The 16,228-nt window shown below is 54.8% G+C and overlaps 1 protein-coding gene across 8 annotated transcripts in view; it reads left to right on the top strand.

Moving 5' to 3' along the window:
- SEPTIN8 (septin 8) overlaps positions 1-16,228 on the top strand; it is a 148,248-nt gene that overhangs the window by 123,774 nt on the left and 8,246 nt on the right. For 5 of the 8 annotated variants that reach the window (XM_050792797.1, XM_050792790.1, XM_050792791.1 and 2 more), the window contains 8 exons: positions 9,207-9,327; positions 10,318-10,513; positions 10,846-11,032; positions 12,086-12,247; positions 12,835-12,931; positions 13,110-13,278; positions 13,467-13,599; positions 13,743-13,933. In XM_050792797.1, coding sequence (XP_050648754.1) covers positions 9,207-9,327; positions 10,318-10,513; positions 10,846-11,032; positions 12,086-12,247; positions 12,835-12,931; positions 13,110-13,278; positions 13,467-13,599; positions 13,743-13,933 — 1,256 coding nt within the window. The remainder of the gene's footprint in view (positions 1-9,206; positions 9,328-10,317; positions 10,514-10,845; positions 11,033-12,085; positions 12,248-12,834; positions 12,932-13,109; positions 13,279-13,466; positions 13,600-13,742; positions 13,934-16,228) is intronic. The other 3 variants (XM_050792792.1, XM_050792796.1, XM_050792794.1) reach the window with 1 other exon arrangement.

Genomic DNA, 16,228 nt, shown 5'->3' on the forward strand with positions numbered 1-16,228 from the left:
TTTATCTTGCTGTAAAATGGGCAGAGCCACACTGGTTCCTCAAAGAGTTTATGGAGGGTTAATTGCAGTCCGTGGCATGTTTGGAAATATGCTGAGGTGTCTTGCAAGCCCCAGGATGTGATGGAGCCGTGACAGGTCTACACTATCCCTCTGGCCAGCTCAGTGGTCAGACTAGCCCTGCAGTCCTGAGAATTGTCCTGACCTGGAGCTTAGACAGCATACAGAGTTGTACTTTGAGATGGATGTGTGCTGGGTTCCTATGTCCTCACATAGCATGGTGTACACACCACAGGCTAACAGCCTTGGCATCCTGACTGGGCTCTGCTCCACCCTAGATCAGTATTGGGGTGAGGGTGGGCATCCCCTGTGTGTGGGTGTGTGGAGCAGCCCTCTGGGGAGGGTGTGTTGCCCCTTGCCCTCCTTGGGCAGCCAGACTCCTGTCTACTCTTGCTGTGCCCCTCCTCCTAACTGGAATCTTGACTCTGGGGCTCAGCCCTTCCTTCCCCGAGGGCCAGCTCCGGTATTTTCTCCTGCCAGAATCTCATAGGTTCAGACCCCGTGGTGAGCAACCCTTTAGGGCTTGGGGAAAGTGAAGCTGAGTGGGAGAGGAAGAAACGTGCAGCACGCAGCCTCACATTGGCGCTCTTCCCAGCCAGTCACTTACCCCCATCTCTGCTTTATCCCCAGCACCATCTGTCACTTCCGTTGTCACCCCCTCAATCTTGATACTTCCCCAAGAAGCGGGCTCTCCAGGGAGTACCTAGTCCCTCCTGAAGCAGGAATTGAGAGCCCTCACCCAAGTGGGGCTCAAGGTCTCTGTCAGAGTGGTATCTCCCCGTCTTGTAAAAACGGCCAGTAGCCTCCTTGCTGAGCCATGCCAAAGAGAAACGGGAGCTGAGCAAGAGATGCCCGTGCAGCTCTCAGGGCACATGTGAGCACCACCTGCAGAGCCGCAGCTCTGCCCTCTCCCCAGGAGGTGAGTCTGCCTGCCCGCCCTCCATCTTGGGCATCAGACCATGCTATGTGTGCCCACCTTGGGAAGGTCTGCTTGGGGTCTTGACTGCAGTGGGTCACAACTGCAGGGCTGATGGGAAGCATTGGCAGCCCAGGGAGCACATGCTAAAAGACTGACCATGATAGGAACAGAGAGGATGGCAATCAGGAGATGAGCTCAGGGCCCAGGAGGAGGGAGACTGGATGGAGCCTGGGAACCCAGGGTCTGACTTGTGTCAAAAACCTTGGATGGCAGGGAGGGCAGTGGGTGCTTTGAGCGCATTATCTTGTTGATGCTAACAGCCCAAGGTTGGGTGAGGATGCAGACTTTGGTCATTGGCCAGTAAAGGTAGGGGGAACAAGATCCAAATTCCAACACCAGTGATGACAGAGAGGGTGGATATCTTTGCGTTTTGAGCCCTCGGATGGGCTAGGTGGAAGCGTATATTATATTTGGGGCAGTAACTACCACGAATGTCTCTGTGGCTCAAGTCCAGCTACCAGAGGCACGCAGCTGCAGGATGATAGAGCAAAGGGCCTGAGGGCCAGCTGGCCTCTGTGTGTCCCTTGCAGCCTCCCCAGTCTTCCTGCCTCTGTGCTGCCAGCTTGAGTGTCAGGATCCCCAGGCATGGCCCCCAAGGCAAAAGCTTTGCCAGACAACCAGATGCGAAGCTATGCAGGCAGGAGGGAGACACATCTGACTGGGGAAGAGACACCCTCCCAGGGTCTCCATGCCCTCATGGTAGAGCTGGGGCACTCTGTTGGCTTCTTTTGGAGCCATTTGAACCTTCAGAGCTCCTATAAGAACTGGGCCTGGGAAGAGGCAGTGGAGGACAGGGCAGGGGGCATCTTGGCTCTGCGTGCAGTTGCCCTACATGTTCTTGGGGCAAATTAGATATTCTCCTCAGGACACATGGCTTTCAGGTGTTCCCTATCCTAGAGGTCAAATTAGAGGGACAGAACCAGCAGAGGAAGGTACAGGGGCCCATGTCTACTGGCAGGTGGCTGGCTGTTTTCTGAGGGGGCTCCAGGGCTTGGGCTGCCTGATGCCTGGGGTTCAGGAGGGGCTGTGGGTTTGGACCCAAGCCCACTTGTCAGACCTGGCTCTTGGGCCTGGGTACAAACCTGACATTCTGCCTGGTGTTGGAGTGAATGGACAAGCAGCAGAGAAGTATAGCAGTGCCACCCCCATACCTCCGCCAACCCATGTTGGTGCCCATGCATTCCTCCGTCCCTTTCCAGCACTGGCGTCCATCCTGGGGTTGGACGGAAGGCGGGGCACCTTTGCTGCCCACTTTCTCCCTCCAAGGGGTTTCATTTGCTGTGAAACAGAGACTGCCTTCTCCTGCCATTGATATCCAGACCACTCGTGGCTTTCCCTGTTACAAGGCAGTGGTGGCTGCTGCTGGAGTCCCTGAGCTAAGTAAGAAAATATGAATGCCTGGAGTTCTAGTACATTCAGCAGCCCAGAGCGCCTTCCCCATCTCTGTGGTGGGATAGACCATTCCCTCTCAGGCAGCACAATGAAGGCCAAGAATGTGTCTGTCCTAGGCCTGGGGGTTGGGGTGGCGAGTACTGGCCCAGCTACCAGTAACTGTGCTCTTAGTTTCCTGGAAATCTGATTTTGATGGCAAAAGTGTGAAACATACTATCCCAAATTAATAAGCTGCAGCCTGGCTGGCTGTATGCAGAAAGGGAAGACAGTGCCTCTTAGTGAGAGAGAAAAGCAGAGAGAATGGAGTATTAGGGTCAGGGGATGGTTTTGCTCCCAAAGTTCCTTCTCTTCCCAGGATGGGTGCAGTAGGACTGGCCTTGTGAGGATGATTGGCAGCCCAGCTGCCATCTCCCTGTTACCTTGACTGCCATCATGTTGGGACCATGGAGGGTGATCCTTGCTTGAATCTTCTCTCAAGTTTTCGGTTGCCACTGTAGGAGAAAGATGCTTTGGCTCCCAGGTGTCCTCTTGATTTGGGACAGGTATATCCTGCCTCTATTCTTCCTTCCTGGCCTGGGGTAGCAGCATCCCACCCCTACCCTCCCACATATGTCTCCTTGGTTATTTCCCGTAACCTCTGACCTGGGCTTAGAGGCTTGCTGTGGAATCCTGGGACCAGAGCCGAAGCCTTTCCTGGGAAAATTCCTAGGATTCCTCTCAGGCTCAAGGACAGTTGTGCTTATGACCGCGACCATGGGTTCTGGCTAGAGGCCTCTGCTCTGGCTATTTAAGGCCCAGGCTGCTGGGAGGAGCTGGAGCCGGGGCTAGCATAGTTTGTGCCAGGAACATGGGTGGAGAAGGCTCCCAGTGGTCCATTGACTCCTGGGGCCATTGCTCAGTTACTTAATAGGGCCATCCTCAGGGCTGGAGCTCCCCTGGGGAGTGGGCTTCCTGACTGCCTGACTGGGTACACTGGTGAGTGGGTGCTAGGCATGGGAACCCAGAGGAAGAAAAGCATCCAAAGTCCAAAGCACTGGAGAACTCTGGAAAGCCTGGGGTCTAGGGGCTGCTCTTTGTTCATTATTCAGTAGCTAATCCACCTATGGTGGGGTATTCTTTCTACTCCCACTGCAACAATCAGCCTAGTTTGGGGGTTTGGATCACAGGCGTCTCTATTCACCCACAGCTTCCCTGGCTCTGTTGGTTTAGACAGTCAATAGATTTCCAGTTCCTTCTGGATAAAAAACCTGTTTTTGTGTGTGGGCAACCATGAGATGCAGTTTCTTCCCAGATCCCACCTTGTTTCTTGGTAAAAGGGGCAGTTCCTCTTGGCTGGTGATGAGGGCTGCTCTAGGAGGCTCAGACAGAGCATTTCCTGATCAGGAAAAGGGCGTCCTAGTTATCCACTGGGCTGCATAACAAAATGCTGTTCTCCACTTTGTCTTGGACGGCTGGGCATGGAGGCACGCAGCCGGCCTGAGAAGTTATTATTTTGGTTGTTGTCTTTGATGTGCCAAAGAAATGATGACACAGAAGCCTGGGGCCTGGCTTAGGAGCCAAAAGCTTGTTAGTGATTAGAGAGGGGATAATGGCCCCATGGAGTTTCTCATTGCATATGTAGAGCTCAGAGCTCTACAGAGAGCCAACTCTCTCTATCCTGGGACTTTGAAGACGTGTAGAACGCTCACCCCTGTGTGAGCACCTCAGGGAGCTAGGTGTGTGGAATGAGCCAGAGGCTTTGGGTCCCCCCTCTCTGGGGTCCAAGTTAAGTTGTCCTGCCTGAAGACTCCTCCCCACAGAGCAGTCTGCCATGGGGCTTCCTGACCTGAGAATGGAGCCCGGCTGCAGGATCCTTCCAGCTCACTCCCACCAGAGCCGGCTTACAGACCGGCAGGCCTTTGGCCCACACTAGCCCACTGACGTGTTGTATTGGGCCCTCATGGTATTCTCAGTTTGTATTGGTTGTCAATCTTTAAAAATTACAGAATTTCACATAAAAATATAGATTTCTGGCCAGGCATAGTGGCTCACACCTGTAATCCCAGCACTTTGGGAAGCCAAGGTGGGTGGATCACCTGAGGTCAGGAGTTCAAGACCGACCTGGCCAACATAGTGAAACCCTGTCTCTGCTAAAAATACAAAAATCAGCCGGGCGTGGTGGCTGCGTGCCTATAATCCCAGCTACTGGGGAGTCTGAGGCATGAGAATTGCTTGCACCTGGGAGGCGGAGGTTACAGTGAGCTGAGATCACACCACTCCAGCCTGGGTGACAGAGCCAGACTCTGTCTCAAAAAATACATATATATATATATATATATATATATATATGTATATATATAGAGAGATTTTTGGGTTCTCTTTAAAAATGGGAAGATTTGGCAACACTAGACCTGCTTTCCCACAGTTGGCTCGAGTTGTGGAACTGCGGCCACCATGGATTGAGCATAAGCACAGGCTCTCCAGTTCTCCGTCATTCTCACCTCTCCTCGGGAGCCCCCACACTTGGCTGAATTAGCTGCTGTCTTTCATCCAGCAGGCAGAGAGTGATGTGACTAGAAGCATGGGTTTCACAGTCATGTTGTCTCCATTCAGATCCTGGCTTTGCTCTCCTGAGCAGTGTGGTCTTGGGCAAATTACACGCTCTCTTGATGCCTCTATTGTCTCATCTGGACAATGGGGAGGCTTCTGTGGCCTATGTCATAGGGCCGAAGTGTGGACTAAATGAGATTAAATTAGGGTTGCGCATAGCAAGCATGCAATACATGTTAGTTATGTCTGTTGTTGTTGCCATTGTTATTAGGGTGGTGCTGCCCTTCACCTATATATGTTACCCGCCTGGCTTCTAAAGGCATTTGAGCTTAGGCTTAGCCCTCTGAGGTCAAGGATCTGATGTCCTCATCTTTTCCTTGGCAGCCATCCCAGTTCCTGGCACACAGCAGACATGTCCAGTGAGTGTGTGTTGAGTGACTGAATGAATGAATTAGGAGCCTGCTAAGAACAGGGGAGGCAATGTAGCAGAGTGGTTTGGGACAAGAGCTTGGTCTACTATTAGGTCCCTGCTCTGCCCTGGTTAGTTCCCTAGCTTCTGTGTGCTTCAGTTTCCTCCCCTGTAACATGGGGATAATTGTGGAGTCTGTCATCCACAGTGAGGAAGGACTAAATGAGAGCCTGGGTGTAAATCACTCGGCTTAGTTCACATAAGGTGGTCCTCAGTGAGGTGTTGGTATCATCTCAGACATCCATTCCTTCCTTTGGTTGTGAACACTGAGCTGTTTTACCTTCCACACTGTCCCTCCTTTCTTGGCTCTCCTTGCTTTCTCCCTGTTCCTCTGCATCCAAAGAGTTTTACTTTGGATCCTATGGCACTGAAGATGTTTCAGTTGCAAGTAATAGATAATACCAGTCAACTAGCCTCAGTGATAAAGAGGATATGGCCAGGGGTAAGGAGAAAAGCCCAGAGATAGGGCAGACACTGGCTTCCTCTCTTCTTTGTGATTTTCTTGGCTCTGCCATCCTGTGAGTGGACTGAAGCCTTAGGCTAGCTCCCCTAATGGTTTCAAGATGGTCATAAAGGCTCAACCTGTGTCACTTGCCTGTACCTGCACCAATCATGGGATCATGCTGATGGGCTCCCACCCCAGGAGTTGGAGCTGTGGTCTTACCCACCAAATTGCAGTTCTGGTAGCCACTGGGAGACCTGACTATTTCTGAGTCATGGTAGCTGAGATGTGCAGGAGGTCCTTCAGAGGCTGCTGGTTCCTCCTAGGTTGTAACCCCACTCAGGTTGGTAGAGATGCCTGGGGCAGGCACCCTGGAGCAAGTAATGCAACTTAGATCACGTGTTGATGCCAAATCTATGATCAGGGAGTTGGCATTAGTGAGAGTTACCCCTTGGTAAAGCCTGGAGGTCAGATCAGTCTCCTGGGACAAGGTAACAACACTGTCTCCATCAGGGTCAGTGGCCATTCTGTGTGTGTACGTGTGTGTACATGCATGCTCCATAGACTCATACCCCTGACTGTTCCCTGGGGCTCCTAAACAGATATTGCCCCAAATGTGTGGCCCTTGCAATAACAGAGTGTAGTCTGGGCAGCAACTTAGGGATGATGACCTCCTTGTACCCCACACTTCCACAGAAAGAGTCGAGCTGTGTGAGGGGAGGCCACTCTGCAGTTGCTGTGCGTGGACAGGTGGTTTATGTGAGACCCGCCCCAACAATCCCCAGTGCTACACTTAGCCTCTGGAGCCTAGACCTGTAAGAAAGTGGGGGAAAACAGGAATGGAATGCCCTCTGCTTCTCAGTAAGTGCTCTGCATCCGTGTGTGTGTGTGTGCGTGTGTGTGTGTGTGTGGTTTCCAGACACAGCTGACTTGGTGGGGTTTGGCGGCAGACTACAGGATGTTGGATTGCATCCTGATTGTGTCACCCCTTGGAAGAAGAGGATGAATAAACACATAGCCTTCTCTGCAAGCACAGCACGCCTTAAATTTTGGAGATTTTCAGTCTTGCCTGAAAAGAAAAAAGCTCTAGACTAACTGTTGTGTCCTCCATTTGATCCTCAAGCTGCCATAAGGAGGTGGAACAGAGACTAAATAATGAAGCCCTGTGTAAGGTGGGCAGGTGCCCCGATGCCGTAGCAGTTGGAGGCCGTGTTCAGTAACTTGTAAATGGTAGCATTGTCCAGCATGTTGGGCATAATAATGGGAGGGAGGGAAGAAAAGAAAACCTGACCTCCCCAACCAGCAGCCAACATCGAGAAGCTTATAGAATAGGTAGAGAATCAAGATGCATTAAAAAAGGATAACCAGTAGTACTAGGAAACAGGATAACTGGCAAGTGAGGGGTCTGGAGTGTAAGTGCTTGGGGGCCAGGTGAGAGTGGGTGCCAAGGAAAAGGTAGAGTAAGCTGTAGAGCCCAGGGGAGGGGTAGAGTTTGAAAGGGGAGCTCAGAGTTACCAGCTAGGCTGGAAGTGAGGAAGGCCTGGAACGCCATGCTAAGGGGTTTGGACCTGACCCAGCACCTCCTAGGCTTCATTAACTACTTTTATGTGGGCACCAATGAGAAGAAGCTACCTTTGGGACCTCCTTGTCCAATTATGTTTGCAGCCCTAAGGAGACCTGGGCTTGAGTGGGGAGATTGGGACATGATGCTTTGGGGCTAGGTGATGGGGAGAAAGGGTCAGCTATAAGAAAAGAGGCTCCGTTGAATGGGAGAGAGCAGGTTTAGGGTTAGCCCTGACTTGTTTGAGGGGATGGTACAACTGCCCAGAGGAGCCATGTGGGGTCTAGGTTGCCAGCACCCACACTTGGGAGTCACTGATGCAAGGCTGCTGTGGGGAGGTAGACATCAATTGTGGAGAAGGTTGGCTTTGAGTGCCAAGGTTCTATGGTTGGGAGGGAAGGATGGCCAGAGGGGTTCAGGCCAAGGCAGTGGGCTGCAGCGAAGGTCAGCTGCTCGGGTGCTGAAGAGATGCCTTTGCAGGGCAGGAGCCAGGGCCACCCATCCATTCCTGACCCTGAGCCTGTATCCACATCTGCCACCGGCCCTATCTCTTGGGCTGTCCTCAGCTGGACCTGCTTCCCCGCCCCGTGGCTATGGGCAGGAGAAACTCTGAATCCGCTGCCCTTTCCTCTCCTTCTCTCCTTCCTTTCCTCTCCTTCCTCTTTCTAGCTGTCTCAGGGCAGTGGGGCTCAGGAATGGAGGAGGCAGGATTCTGCACAACATGGAGCTATCTAAGGTCTGTCCTCCAGAGGAGCTGAGCCTGGGAACCTTCCCTCGGGCAGCATTTTACCCCATTCCAGGGAGTCAGAGAAACCAGCCACACAAGATGGAGTGTGACCATGACCCTCTGCTTCAGGTCCTTGTGGTTTCCTTTTATAGAGCGCTGGGCCGGCTCCAGTGGCCCCAGCTCACTCAGGGCCTGCCGCCCAGCTCTCTGCTAAGGCCAGGCCTCCACATTCTCACCTGGAACCTTCTGTCTAGACAACCAGGACTGAGATAGGGGTGGGACAGTGGCAGGAGTCAGGAGCCAGGAGCTGGGGATCTCTAGAGAAGACCACTGAGGCAGAAGGGAGGAGGCCTCAGAGTCTCGATCCCTTTGGAACCCACCCCTGAGCCCCAGTGGGGGGTTGTCTGAGTGAGGGCCGGCTCCTTTAGCAGGGTCCATGCATGAGTCCCACACGTGGGTGTGTGAGGAGCAGTGGTGAGCATGGAGGGCCACGAGCCCAGCTGATACAGGAGGCCCCTCTGAGGGAGCACGAGTGTGAGGGGGTCAGACCAGACCTGCCCCTGCTTGAGTCCTGCCTCAGTGGGAGGGCCTAGGAGGACTAGGCAGGGGCAGCATCCCCCGTCTCCTCAGAGCTGGCTGCAGGAACAGATGCACTTTGTAATCTGGGCCTCTGGGAGCATCTGGGGCCTCCTGCTGAGTAGGAAAACAGGTGGGCCCTTATGGGTAGCAGCCACAGCCCCTGGGGCCACCTACGCCAGGAGAGATGGAGCCCTCAGGCCAGGCATCCCTGGCCATCCCAGGGGAAGCAAAGTCACAGAGTGGAAGGGCCTTTCCCCCTGGGGGCATCGGGCTCCCTCTGGGGAAACTTGGCCTGGAGTTGGCTTGGGAAACTTGGCTTGGGTGTACTCAGGGTGTGACTGAGATTTGTTGAGAATTCAGACATCGGGCGGGGCTGCTTCGCTGTTTTAACTCAGAATTAGCGCCCGCCCCCGCAGCCTTGACCTTTCTTCTCCAGTGGCCTTATGTCTTGTTTTATTTCTCTCTTGGCAGAATGCAGAGCCAGAGCCCCGGAGCCTCTCCCTGGGCGGCCATGTGGGTTTTGACAGCCTCCCCGACCAGCTGGTCAGCAAGTCGGTCACTCAGGGCTTCAGCTTCAACATCCTCTGTGTGGGTGAGTGTCAGGGCCTGGCCTTAGACAGAGGGTGGGTGAGAACCTCCTGGGAGAGGGGGTGCTTCTGGTCCCCTGTTGGGCTACGAGGGGGCTTCCCAGGCAGAGTGAAACTTTGGGGGTGTCAGGATGAGGATTTGGTTGGTGTCTCTGCCAAGGTCAAGGATGGAGTTAGAGCCAGGGCCTGGCACAGCGTTGTCAGGAAGAGTAAACTGGATCGGGCACATGAAAGTGGTTTGTAAACTGTGGGTGTTTATCACAGAGATTTAGGTTCATTTATTCATTTGTTTGTTCATTTAAAAAACATGTATTCATTTACTGCTTCCTACCCTGTGTCAAGGACGTTATGGTAAACAGCTCTGCCCCTCATCACCATATCCTGTGGTAAGTGCTCCGGCACGCATATGAACAAATACAGCCCCAAGCAGAGAGGCTCTCAGAGGTTCCCTGGGAGTCCCAGACGGGCACAAAGTGCTCTGCTGGTCCCTCTGCAGGTGCCCTTCGGGAAGCAGCCCATCCTGGGTTCCCCCAGCTAAAGCCATGTGGAGCTAGGGCTGTCCAGGGCGCATGGGTTGAGCCACTGGTGGCTTTAGACCCTGGCCCTCCTGGTCCCGTGACCACCCTGGTCCTGGGAAGGGTGTTGTGTACAGCAGGTTATGTGTGAGGTGACTGGGTCTGCAGTGGTGTCTACCCAGCCGCACGGCTCTGCCTCTTCCCTGCTCCTTGAGGGAACACATCACACATCACACACAGCTATGTCTTCTGTCCAAGTCCACCTTTTGGCTCTTCCTTCCACAGGTTATTTCTGAGGCCACAGGAAAAGATAGTTCCTGGGGAATGGGGGTGATGAGGGATGGGGGTGGGCGGCCTGCCCCTTTCTCTTGTCCAGGGGCCATGGATGCCTGAGCCCTGCCTGGCCTGGCCACCAGCCAAAGACAGCCCCAGTTCCAGCCTGTGACACCCACTTGTTCCCCTCCTGTGCTCACTGCCCAGGGGAGACTGGCATTGGCAAATCCACACTGATGAACACGCTCTTCAACACGACCTTCGAGACTGAGGAAGCCAGTCACCATGAGGCATGTGTGCGCCTGCGGCCCCAGACCTACGACCTCCAGGAGAGCAACGTGCAGCTCAAGCTGACCATTGTGGATGCCGTGGGCTTTGGGGATCAGATCAATAAGGATGAGAGGCAAGAGGCGGGAAGGGCGGCCCCACCCAGCCTCTTCCCACCCCACCTACATTGGTCCCCATACCAGTAGCCCAGCCCTCACACTGCAGGGGGCCAGGGAGTGCCTCTTGGGGAGTATCTGAGGCTCTGTGGTCACCAACAGACCAGTTACTCCTTTAGGTGTCTGGAGAAGGGGTCAGCTGCCTGTATCCAGTCAGGGATCCTCGGGCAGAAGCTGTTCCCAGAAAGAAAAGGCCAGGGGGCAGCCTGGCTTGGCCCCGAGCCCTGAGTCCCCCAAGCCCCAAGCCCCTGATCTCAGCTGGCAGCCTCCTGGGTGATGGAGCTGTCTGTAGTTACAGGCCCATAGTTGACTACATCGATGCGCAGTTTGAAAATTATCTGCAGGAGGAGCTGAAGATCCGCCGCTCGCTCTTCGACTACCATGACACAAGGATCCACGTTTGCCTCTACTTCATCACGCCCACGGGGCACTCCCTGAAGTCCCTGGATCTGGTGACCATGAAGAAACTAGATAGCAAGGTATCCCTGTCCCCACCCGCTGTCACAGGCTCCATAGTCTTCTGCTGCGATACGATGTGGTGGCTGCCTCATGCCTGTCCACCATGGTCCTCAGGGATCTAGTCGGTGGCTTGTGGATGGCCCCCTATTGGCTTGGTCCTCTCTCTGTCTTGCGTCTGTCCCTGCTGCTCCAGTGGCCCCCATTGCTCTGGGCTCTTTCTCCAGAGTCCTGTGCCCTGGGTCTGACCCTGAGCCCCTTGCTTGCAGCTGAATCATTGTCATTCTCAGCCCTGCTGCCTCTCCCGCTCCCAATAATGTTTGTTGCCCTTCACCCCAGGGAACCTCCCTTCCCATCTCAGCCTCTTCTCTGCTCATTTTCTGTCTCTCAATTCCTAATTTCTAGCTCCTCCCTTCACTTCCCCCTTCCTCCCTGATATAAGTGTCCTTTAGTTCCTTCTGAGCCCATCAGGGAGAGGAGAGTTAAGGCCCAGAATTGCGATGTGAACGAGGGCTGGGTATTGTAGGGGTAGAGAAGAGAGGCAGCTTTATGGGAAGGGCTAGAAGAGCTGTGCATTTTGAAGGGCATGTGGCCCCACATCCCTTGTCAGCTCTCACGTGACTGCCTTCCCATCTCAGGAGTTCATTTTTATTGTGAAAAACGGGATAGCCTGGGTGTGGGAGATTTGGGGATCTTCTTATGGCTACTGCTGATGGGTCCTTTTACCTGCTTAGTGGGGAGCACAGCCCCCGACCACTCCTGTCAGGCCCCAGGCCAATTAGGACCTTCAGAGGATTCTGGATCAAAGCTGGGTATGCCTAGGGAGACCAGTTTTGGGGCTGGATGGTGATTTGGGGGAACCAGGGCTGTAAGAAGCACTGCAGACAATTGTTGAAACCCATCAGAATGGCCACAGGTGGCTGAGTTTGCACCATGGCTGCCTGTGGGAGTGGCTCCATCTCTCTGGCCTCCTTCCCCCTGCCCAGGGATATGGCCTGGGCATGGCTAGCCATGGCATGGGAACCATTGCTCAAAAGAGCCAACCAGCCTGCTGTCCTCTCCCCTGATCCTGGCAGGTGAACATTATTCCCATCATCGCCAAGGCTGATACCATCTCCAAGAGCGAGCTCCACAAGTTCAAGATCAAGATCATGGGCGAGCTGGTCAGCAACGGGGTCCAGATCTACCAGTTTCCCACGGATGACGAGGCTGTTGCAGAGATTAACGCAGTCATGAATGTGAGCGTTGGGCGAGGGCCTCAGGGCCCTGGGGCCAGAGGGCGAGGAGCCGGCACAGATCTGACACAGCCCCAGGAGACTCTTGTTCCCCAGGATTCCAGCCTTAGCTTCTCCAGGACAGAAGGGTGGGCATCTGGAGCTGGCCAGTCCTACATCTGTGGGCAGGGGACAGGAGGAATCTGATAGTGGGCCTACACTGAAGACCCCAGGTTTGGGTGTCATAAGATCTGGACTCATGGAGGAGCCTGGAAACGGAAGGAGTTGAGCAGGCTTAAGGGTTTGGGAACTTGGAAGGGAGCCAGGCTCACAGGTCCTTTCAGGGAGCTCTAATGGTCCCTGGGAGGCCTGAGGGCTGAAAGAACAGCCTGGAGAATCAGGAGCACCAGGGAGGGGGTTGAGGGTTCAGCCCACTCCCCTGTTTGGAGTTCTGGGACATTTCTCAAGAAGAGAGCCAGGAAGCAAGCATCTGGCCCTGGAGCCTTTGTTCAGGTCTGGCTGCCCCTCCCTAGGACCCAAGGGCAGGGAGGGAGAGTCTGCCATTAGCCTGTGTCAACTCTGGGCTTACGCATACCTGGGCCCCTTTCCAGGCACATCTGCCCTTCGCCGTAGTGGGCAGCACCGAGGAGGTGAAGGTGGGGAACAAGCTGGTCCGAGCACGGCAGTACCCCTGGGGAGTGGTGCAGGGTGAGTGTGGATGGGAAGTACATCCCCAGCTGGGGGTAGAACTGTGTCCCCTGGCCTGCCCTGCTGCCTGTAGTACCCTGTGCTGTTTCCTCCTCATGCGCACCTGTGTGCCCACCCTGACTCTGGAGTCTGCCCGCCTGCATGCCTGCCTAATACCCCACTGGCCCTCTGCTTTCAGTGGAGAATGAGAATCACTGCGACTTCGTGAAGCTGCGGGAAATGTTGATCCGGGTGAACATGGAAGACCTCCGCGAGCAGACCCACAGCCGGCACTACGAGCTCTACCGGCGCTGCAAGTTGGAGGAGATGGGCTTCCAGGACAGTGATGGTGACAGCCAGCCCTTCAGGTGACAGCCTGAGCCAGAGTGAGCCTGTCTTCACAGCTGTGGCCAGACACACCATCCTGGCATCTGTTCCCTGGGGGACCCCACCATCCTCTTACCCCTTGTGCCCATGTGATTCTATTTCTCTGGCTCTGCCCTACCCCATTCCTCCATAATCCCATCCTTGGCCTCTTTTCTGTGGGTCTCCACAGCCTACAAGAGACATATGAGGCCAAGAGGAAGGAATTCCTGAGTGAGCTGCAGAGGAAGGAGGAGGAGATGAGGCAGATGTTTGTCAACAAAGTGAAGGAGACAGAGCTGGAGCTGAAGGAGAAGGAAAGGGAGGTATGTGCCAGGCTGGGGGCTGGGGTGGGGATGCTGAGGGAGGGAAGGCCTGGCTGAGGGTAGAGGTGGGGGTGCCTTCCTGGCCCAGGCTCAAGCCTTCCTCTTCTTGCTCCGCCCATCATCTGTCCCCTTTCTGCTGCCAGCTCCATGAGAAGTTTGAGCACCTGAAGCGGGTCCACCAGGAGGAGAAGCGCAAGGTGGAGGAAAAACGCCGGGAACTGGAGGAGGAGACCAACGCCTTCAATCGCCGGAAGGCTGCGGTGGAGGCCCTGCAGTCGCAGGCCTTGCACGCCACCTCGCAGCAGCCCCTGAGGAAGGACAAGGACAAGAAGAAGTAGGTGGCAGGCCACGGCTCTTCCTTTCGTTCTTGTCCCTCACCTCCCTTCTCGCTCTTCTCCTGCCCTCTCTTGCCCCTTTCCTGTTTTGTTTTCCCTCATCTTCAGTGGCTCTCTCCCCAGCTTTCTTGGTTGCCTTTCTTTTTCCTTCACTAGTGATCCAGTGTCTCGCGGTCTGGATCGCTCTCATAGTCATGCACTCTTGCTTGCACAGGCAATCTTGTGCTACCCCTCCCTCTCCCTTTTTCTCTCCTCCTCTTCCCCCTTCCTCCTCTTCCCCCCCACCCCGCCACCATTTCTTGCTCACCCATTCGCTCTCCTGTAGCCCCCTTGGCAGCTGTGGCCCTGCCGCAGCGTGGTGAAGGTGGGGCTGCACGGGCGAGGAGCAGCCTGGAAAGGGCAGAGCTGCAGGGCTCTGGGAATGCTGGGAATGGTCTTTCAGGCCAGAGGAGGGACAGGACCTGGCAATGTCAGCATCTCCAGCTGACCAGATTCCAAAAGCCGCAGTGGTTTCTGCTTGGACAGCTGTGGCGCATCCCTCCTCAGTCTGTGGGGCAGTGGTGTGGGGCCCGTATTGGCTGGCAGGTGGTGACGGAGAACCGTGGGCACTCGCGCCAGCCAACACCAGGCTCCTGGACACTGTGGTCACCACACTGCTGTTCTGAAGGGTCCGCAGCGCTAAAGGGAGGAAAGCAGCTTCCCACAGGGCCTCTGTGGTTTCTTCTGGGGGGAGGAGCTGCCCCTCAAGTAGAGGCTGGAGTTGTTCCTGCAGAGGGCAGAGAGGAGAGAAAGACTGGATGGCAGGGAGGCCTTTCTCAGCACCAGGAGTGCAGTCAATGGAGTGGCCAGGTGGGGACAACTCTGAGTCACTTCTCCCTGGCAATCCATAACCTGTTTCCACACACTTAGCTGGAGTCCAGATGTTCTGGCTTCTGGGGCTCTCCCTCGCCCACCCATCTCATTCACAGCCATGCCACATCACACTATGGGGATTTATACATCCCTCCTTCTCCCTGCCCTGGCCTATCTTGGGTGCCATCTTTCTCTTGCCAACCTAGGAACTAAGCAGGTGAACCCATTCTGGCCCTCATTCTTGGGATCCATTTCCTCCTGGGATATTTGGGGATGTATATGCACAGGCCCTTCCTTCCTTGGTGGCAATGAAGCCTAGCCATTAGGGCCATGAAGTGCATAGTTAGCTGTGGCCCTGGGCTGTTGCTTTTGGTGTTAGCCCTGCCCCTGCACCACCCCCGCCCCACCCCCAATATGGCATTTCCTAACCACATGTGCATACACATGTGCACACACACTGTCTTTCTCTCCTGTCCCATCTCACACAGTCTCAGGCACATATCTACCAGCACACAGTACACACATGCACAGAGGCACACAAACACATACCAAGGAAAAAAAACTCAAAGGACTTCTTGCTGGAGGAAATGGGGACAGAACTAGGCATTTCAGAACTGGTTGCCAATTCTCACTCCTAAGGTCTGTCCTCTGCTTCAGGACAGACCCTCTTCCTTTTTGTAGTCTCCCTCATCCCGATGCCTGGTGGCCCTACCCCAGCTGACAGTGCTGGGACAGATGTGCCCCTACCTGTCCCCAGGGAGGACCCCAGCCCCACACTCCCCTCAGCCGTGAATTTCCCCTCTGCTCTGCATTTGCTTCCAGCCCCACTCCCACGCCCATCTTTCGGCTTGGTGAGCGTTGGGGCTCTGCGAGTTGGAACCTGTGTAGATTTCAAGCTGGCAGCTTAGAAATCAGGATTTTCCTGGGAGGGGGTGGAAGTCTATGACCCAGATGCTGGCACCCAAAGTGACTTTGCTCTGCTTCCTGCCATCTTGTTAAAGAAAAGATAGCCAGGATTCCCTAGGAAAAAAGCTGTGGAGAAACCACTCAGAAACTGCAGACAAGGGTCTGTGGCCAGCTCAGGGTGTGAGGGCCAGTGAAGGTGGGTGCAGGCAGGCTGAAAGGACACCAGCACAGCCCTCGGGGTGGGGGCTTGTCACTAGTGTCTGGTCTCCCTGCTTTTCCTATGTGGCCAGGGCTCCATGATATGTTCTCTAGGCCTGGGCCTGGAAAACAGGTCTTTCCTGTTTTCTGGACCTGCTAGAAAGCTTCAGTCAGTTTGGTCCCTGGGAGAGAAAACTCTCTTCCCATGACGGCCCTGTGGAGGCCAGGAGTGGGGTAGGTGGGGTGACTGGGAATACTCCTTCCTGCCGCCCTGGTCAAGGGACTAGTGTGAGTCGGGAGTGCATTTTTGGAATGGGGGCAGGGGTGTTTTTCATGAC

This window comes from Macaca thibetana, chromosome 6 (assembly GCF_024542745.1).
Source record: "Macaca thibetana thibetana isolate TM-01 chromosome 6, ASM2454274v1, whole genome shotgun sequence".
Lineage (NCBI taxonomy): Eukaryota > Metazoa > Chordata > Mammalia > Primates > Cercopithecidae > Macaca > Macaca thibetana.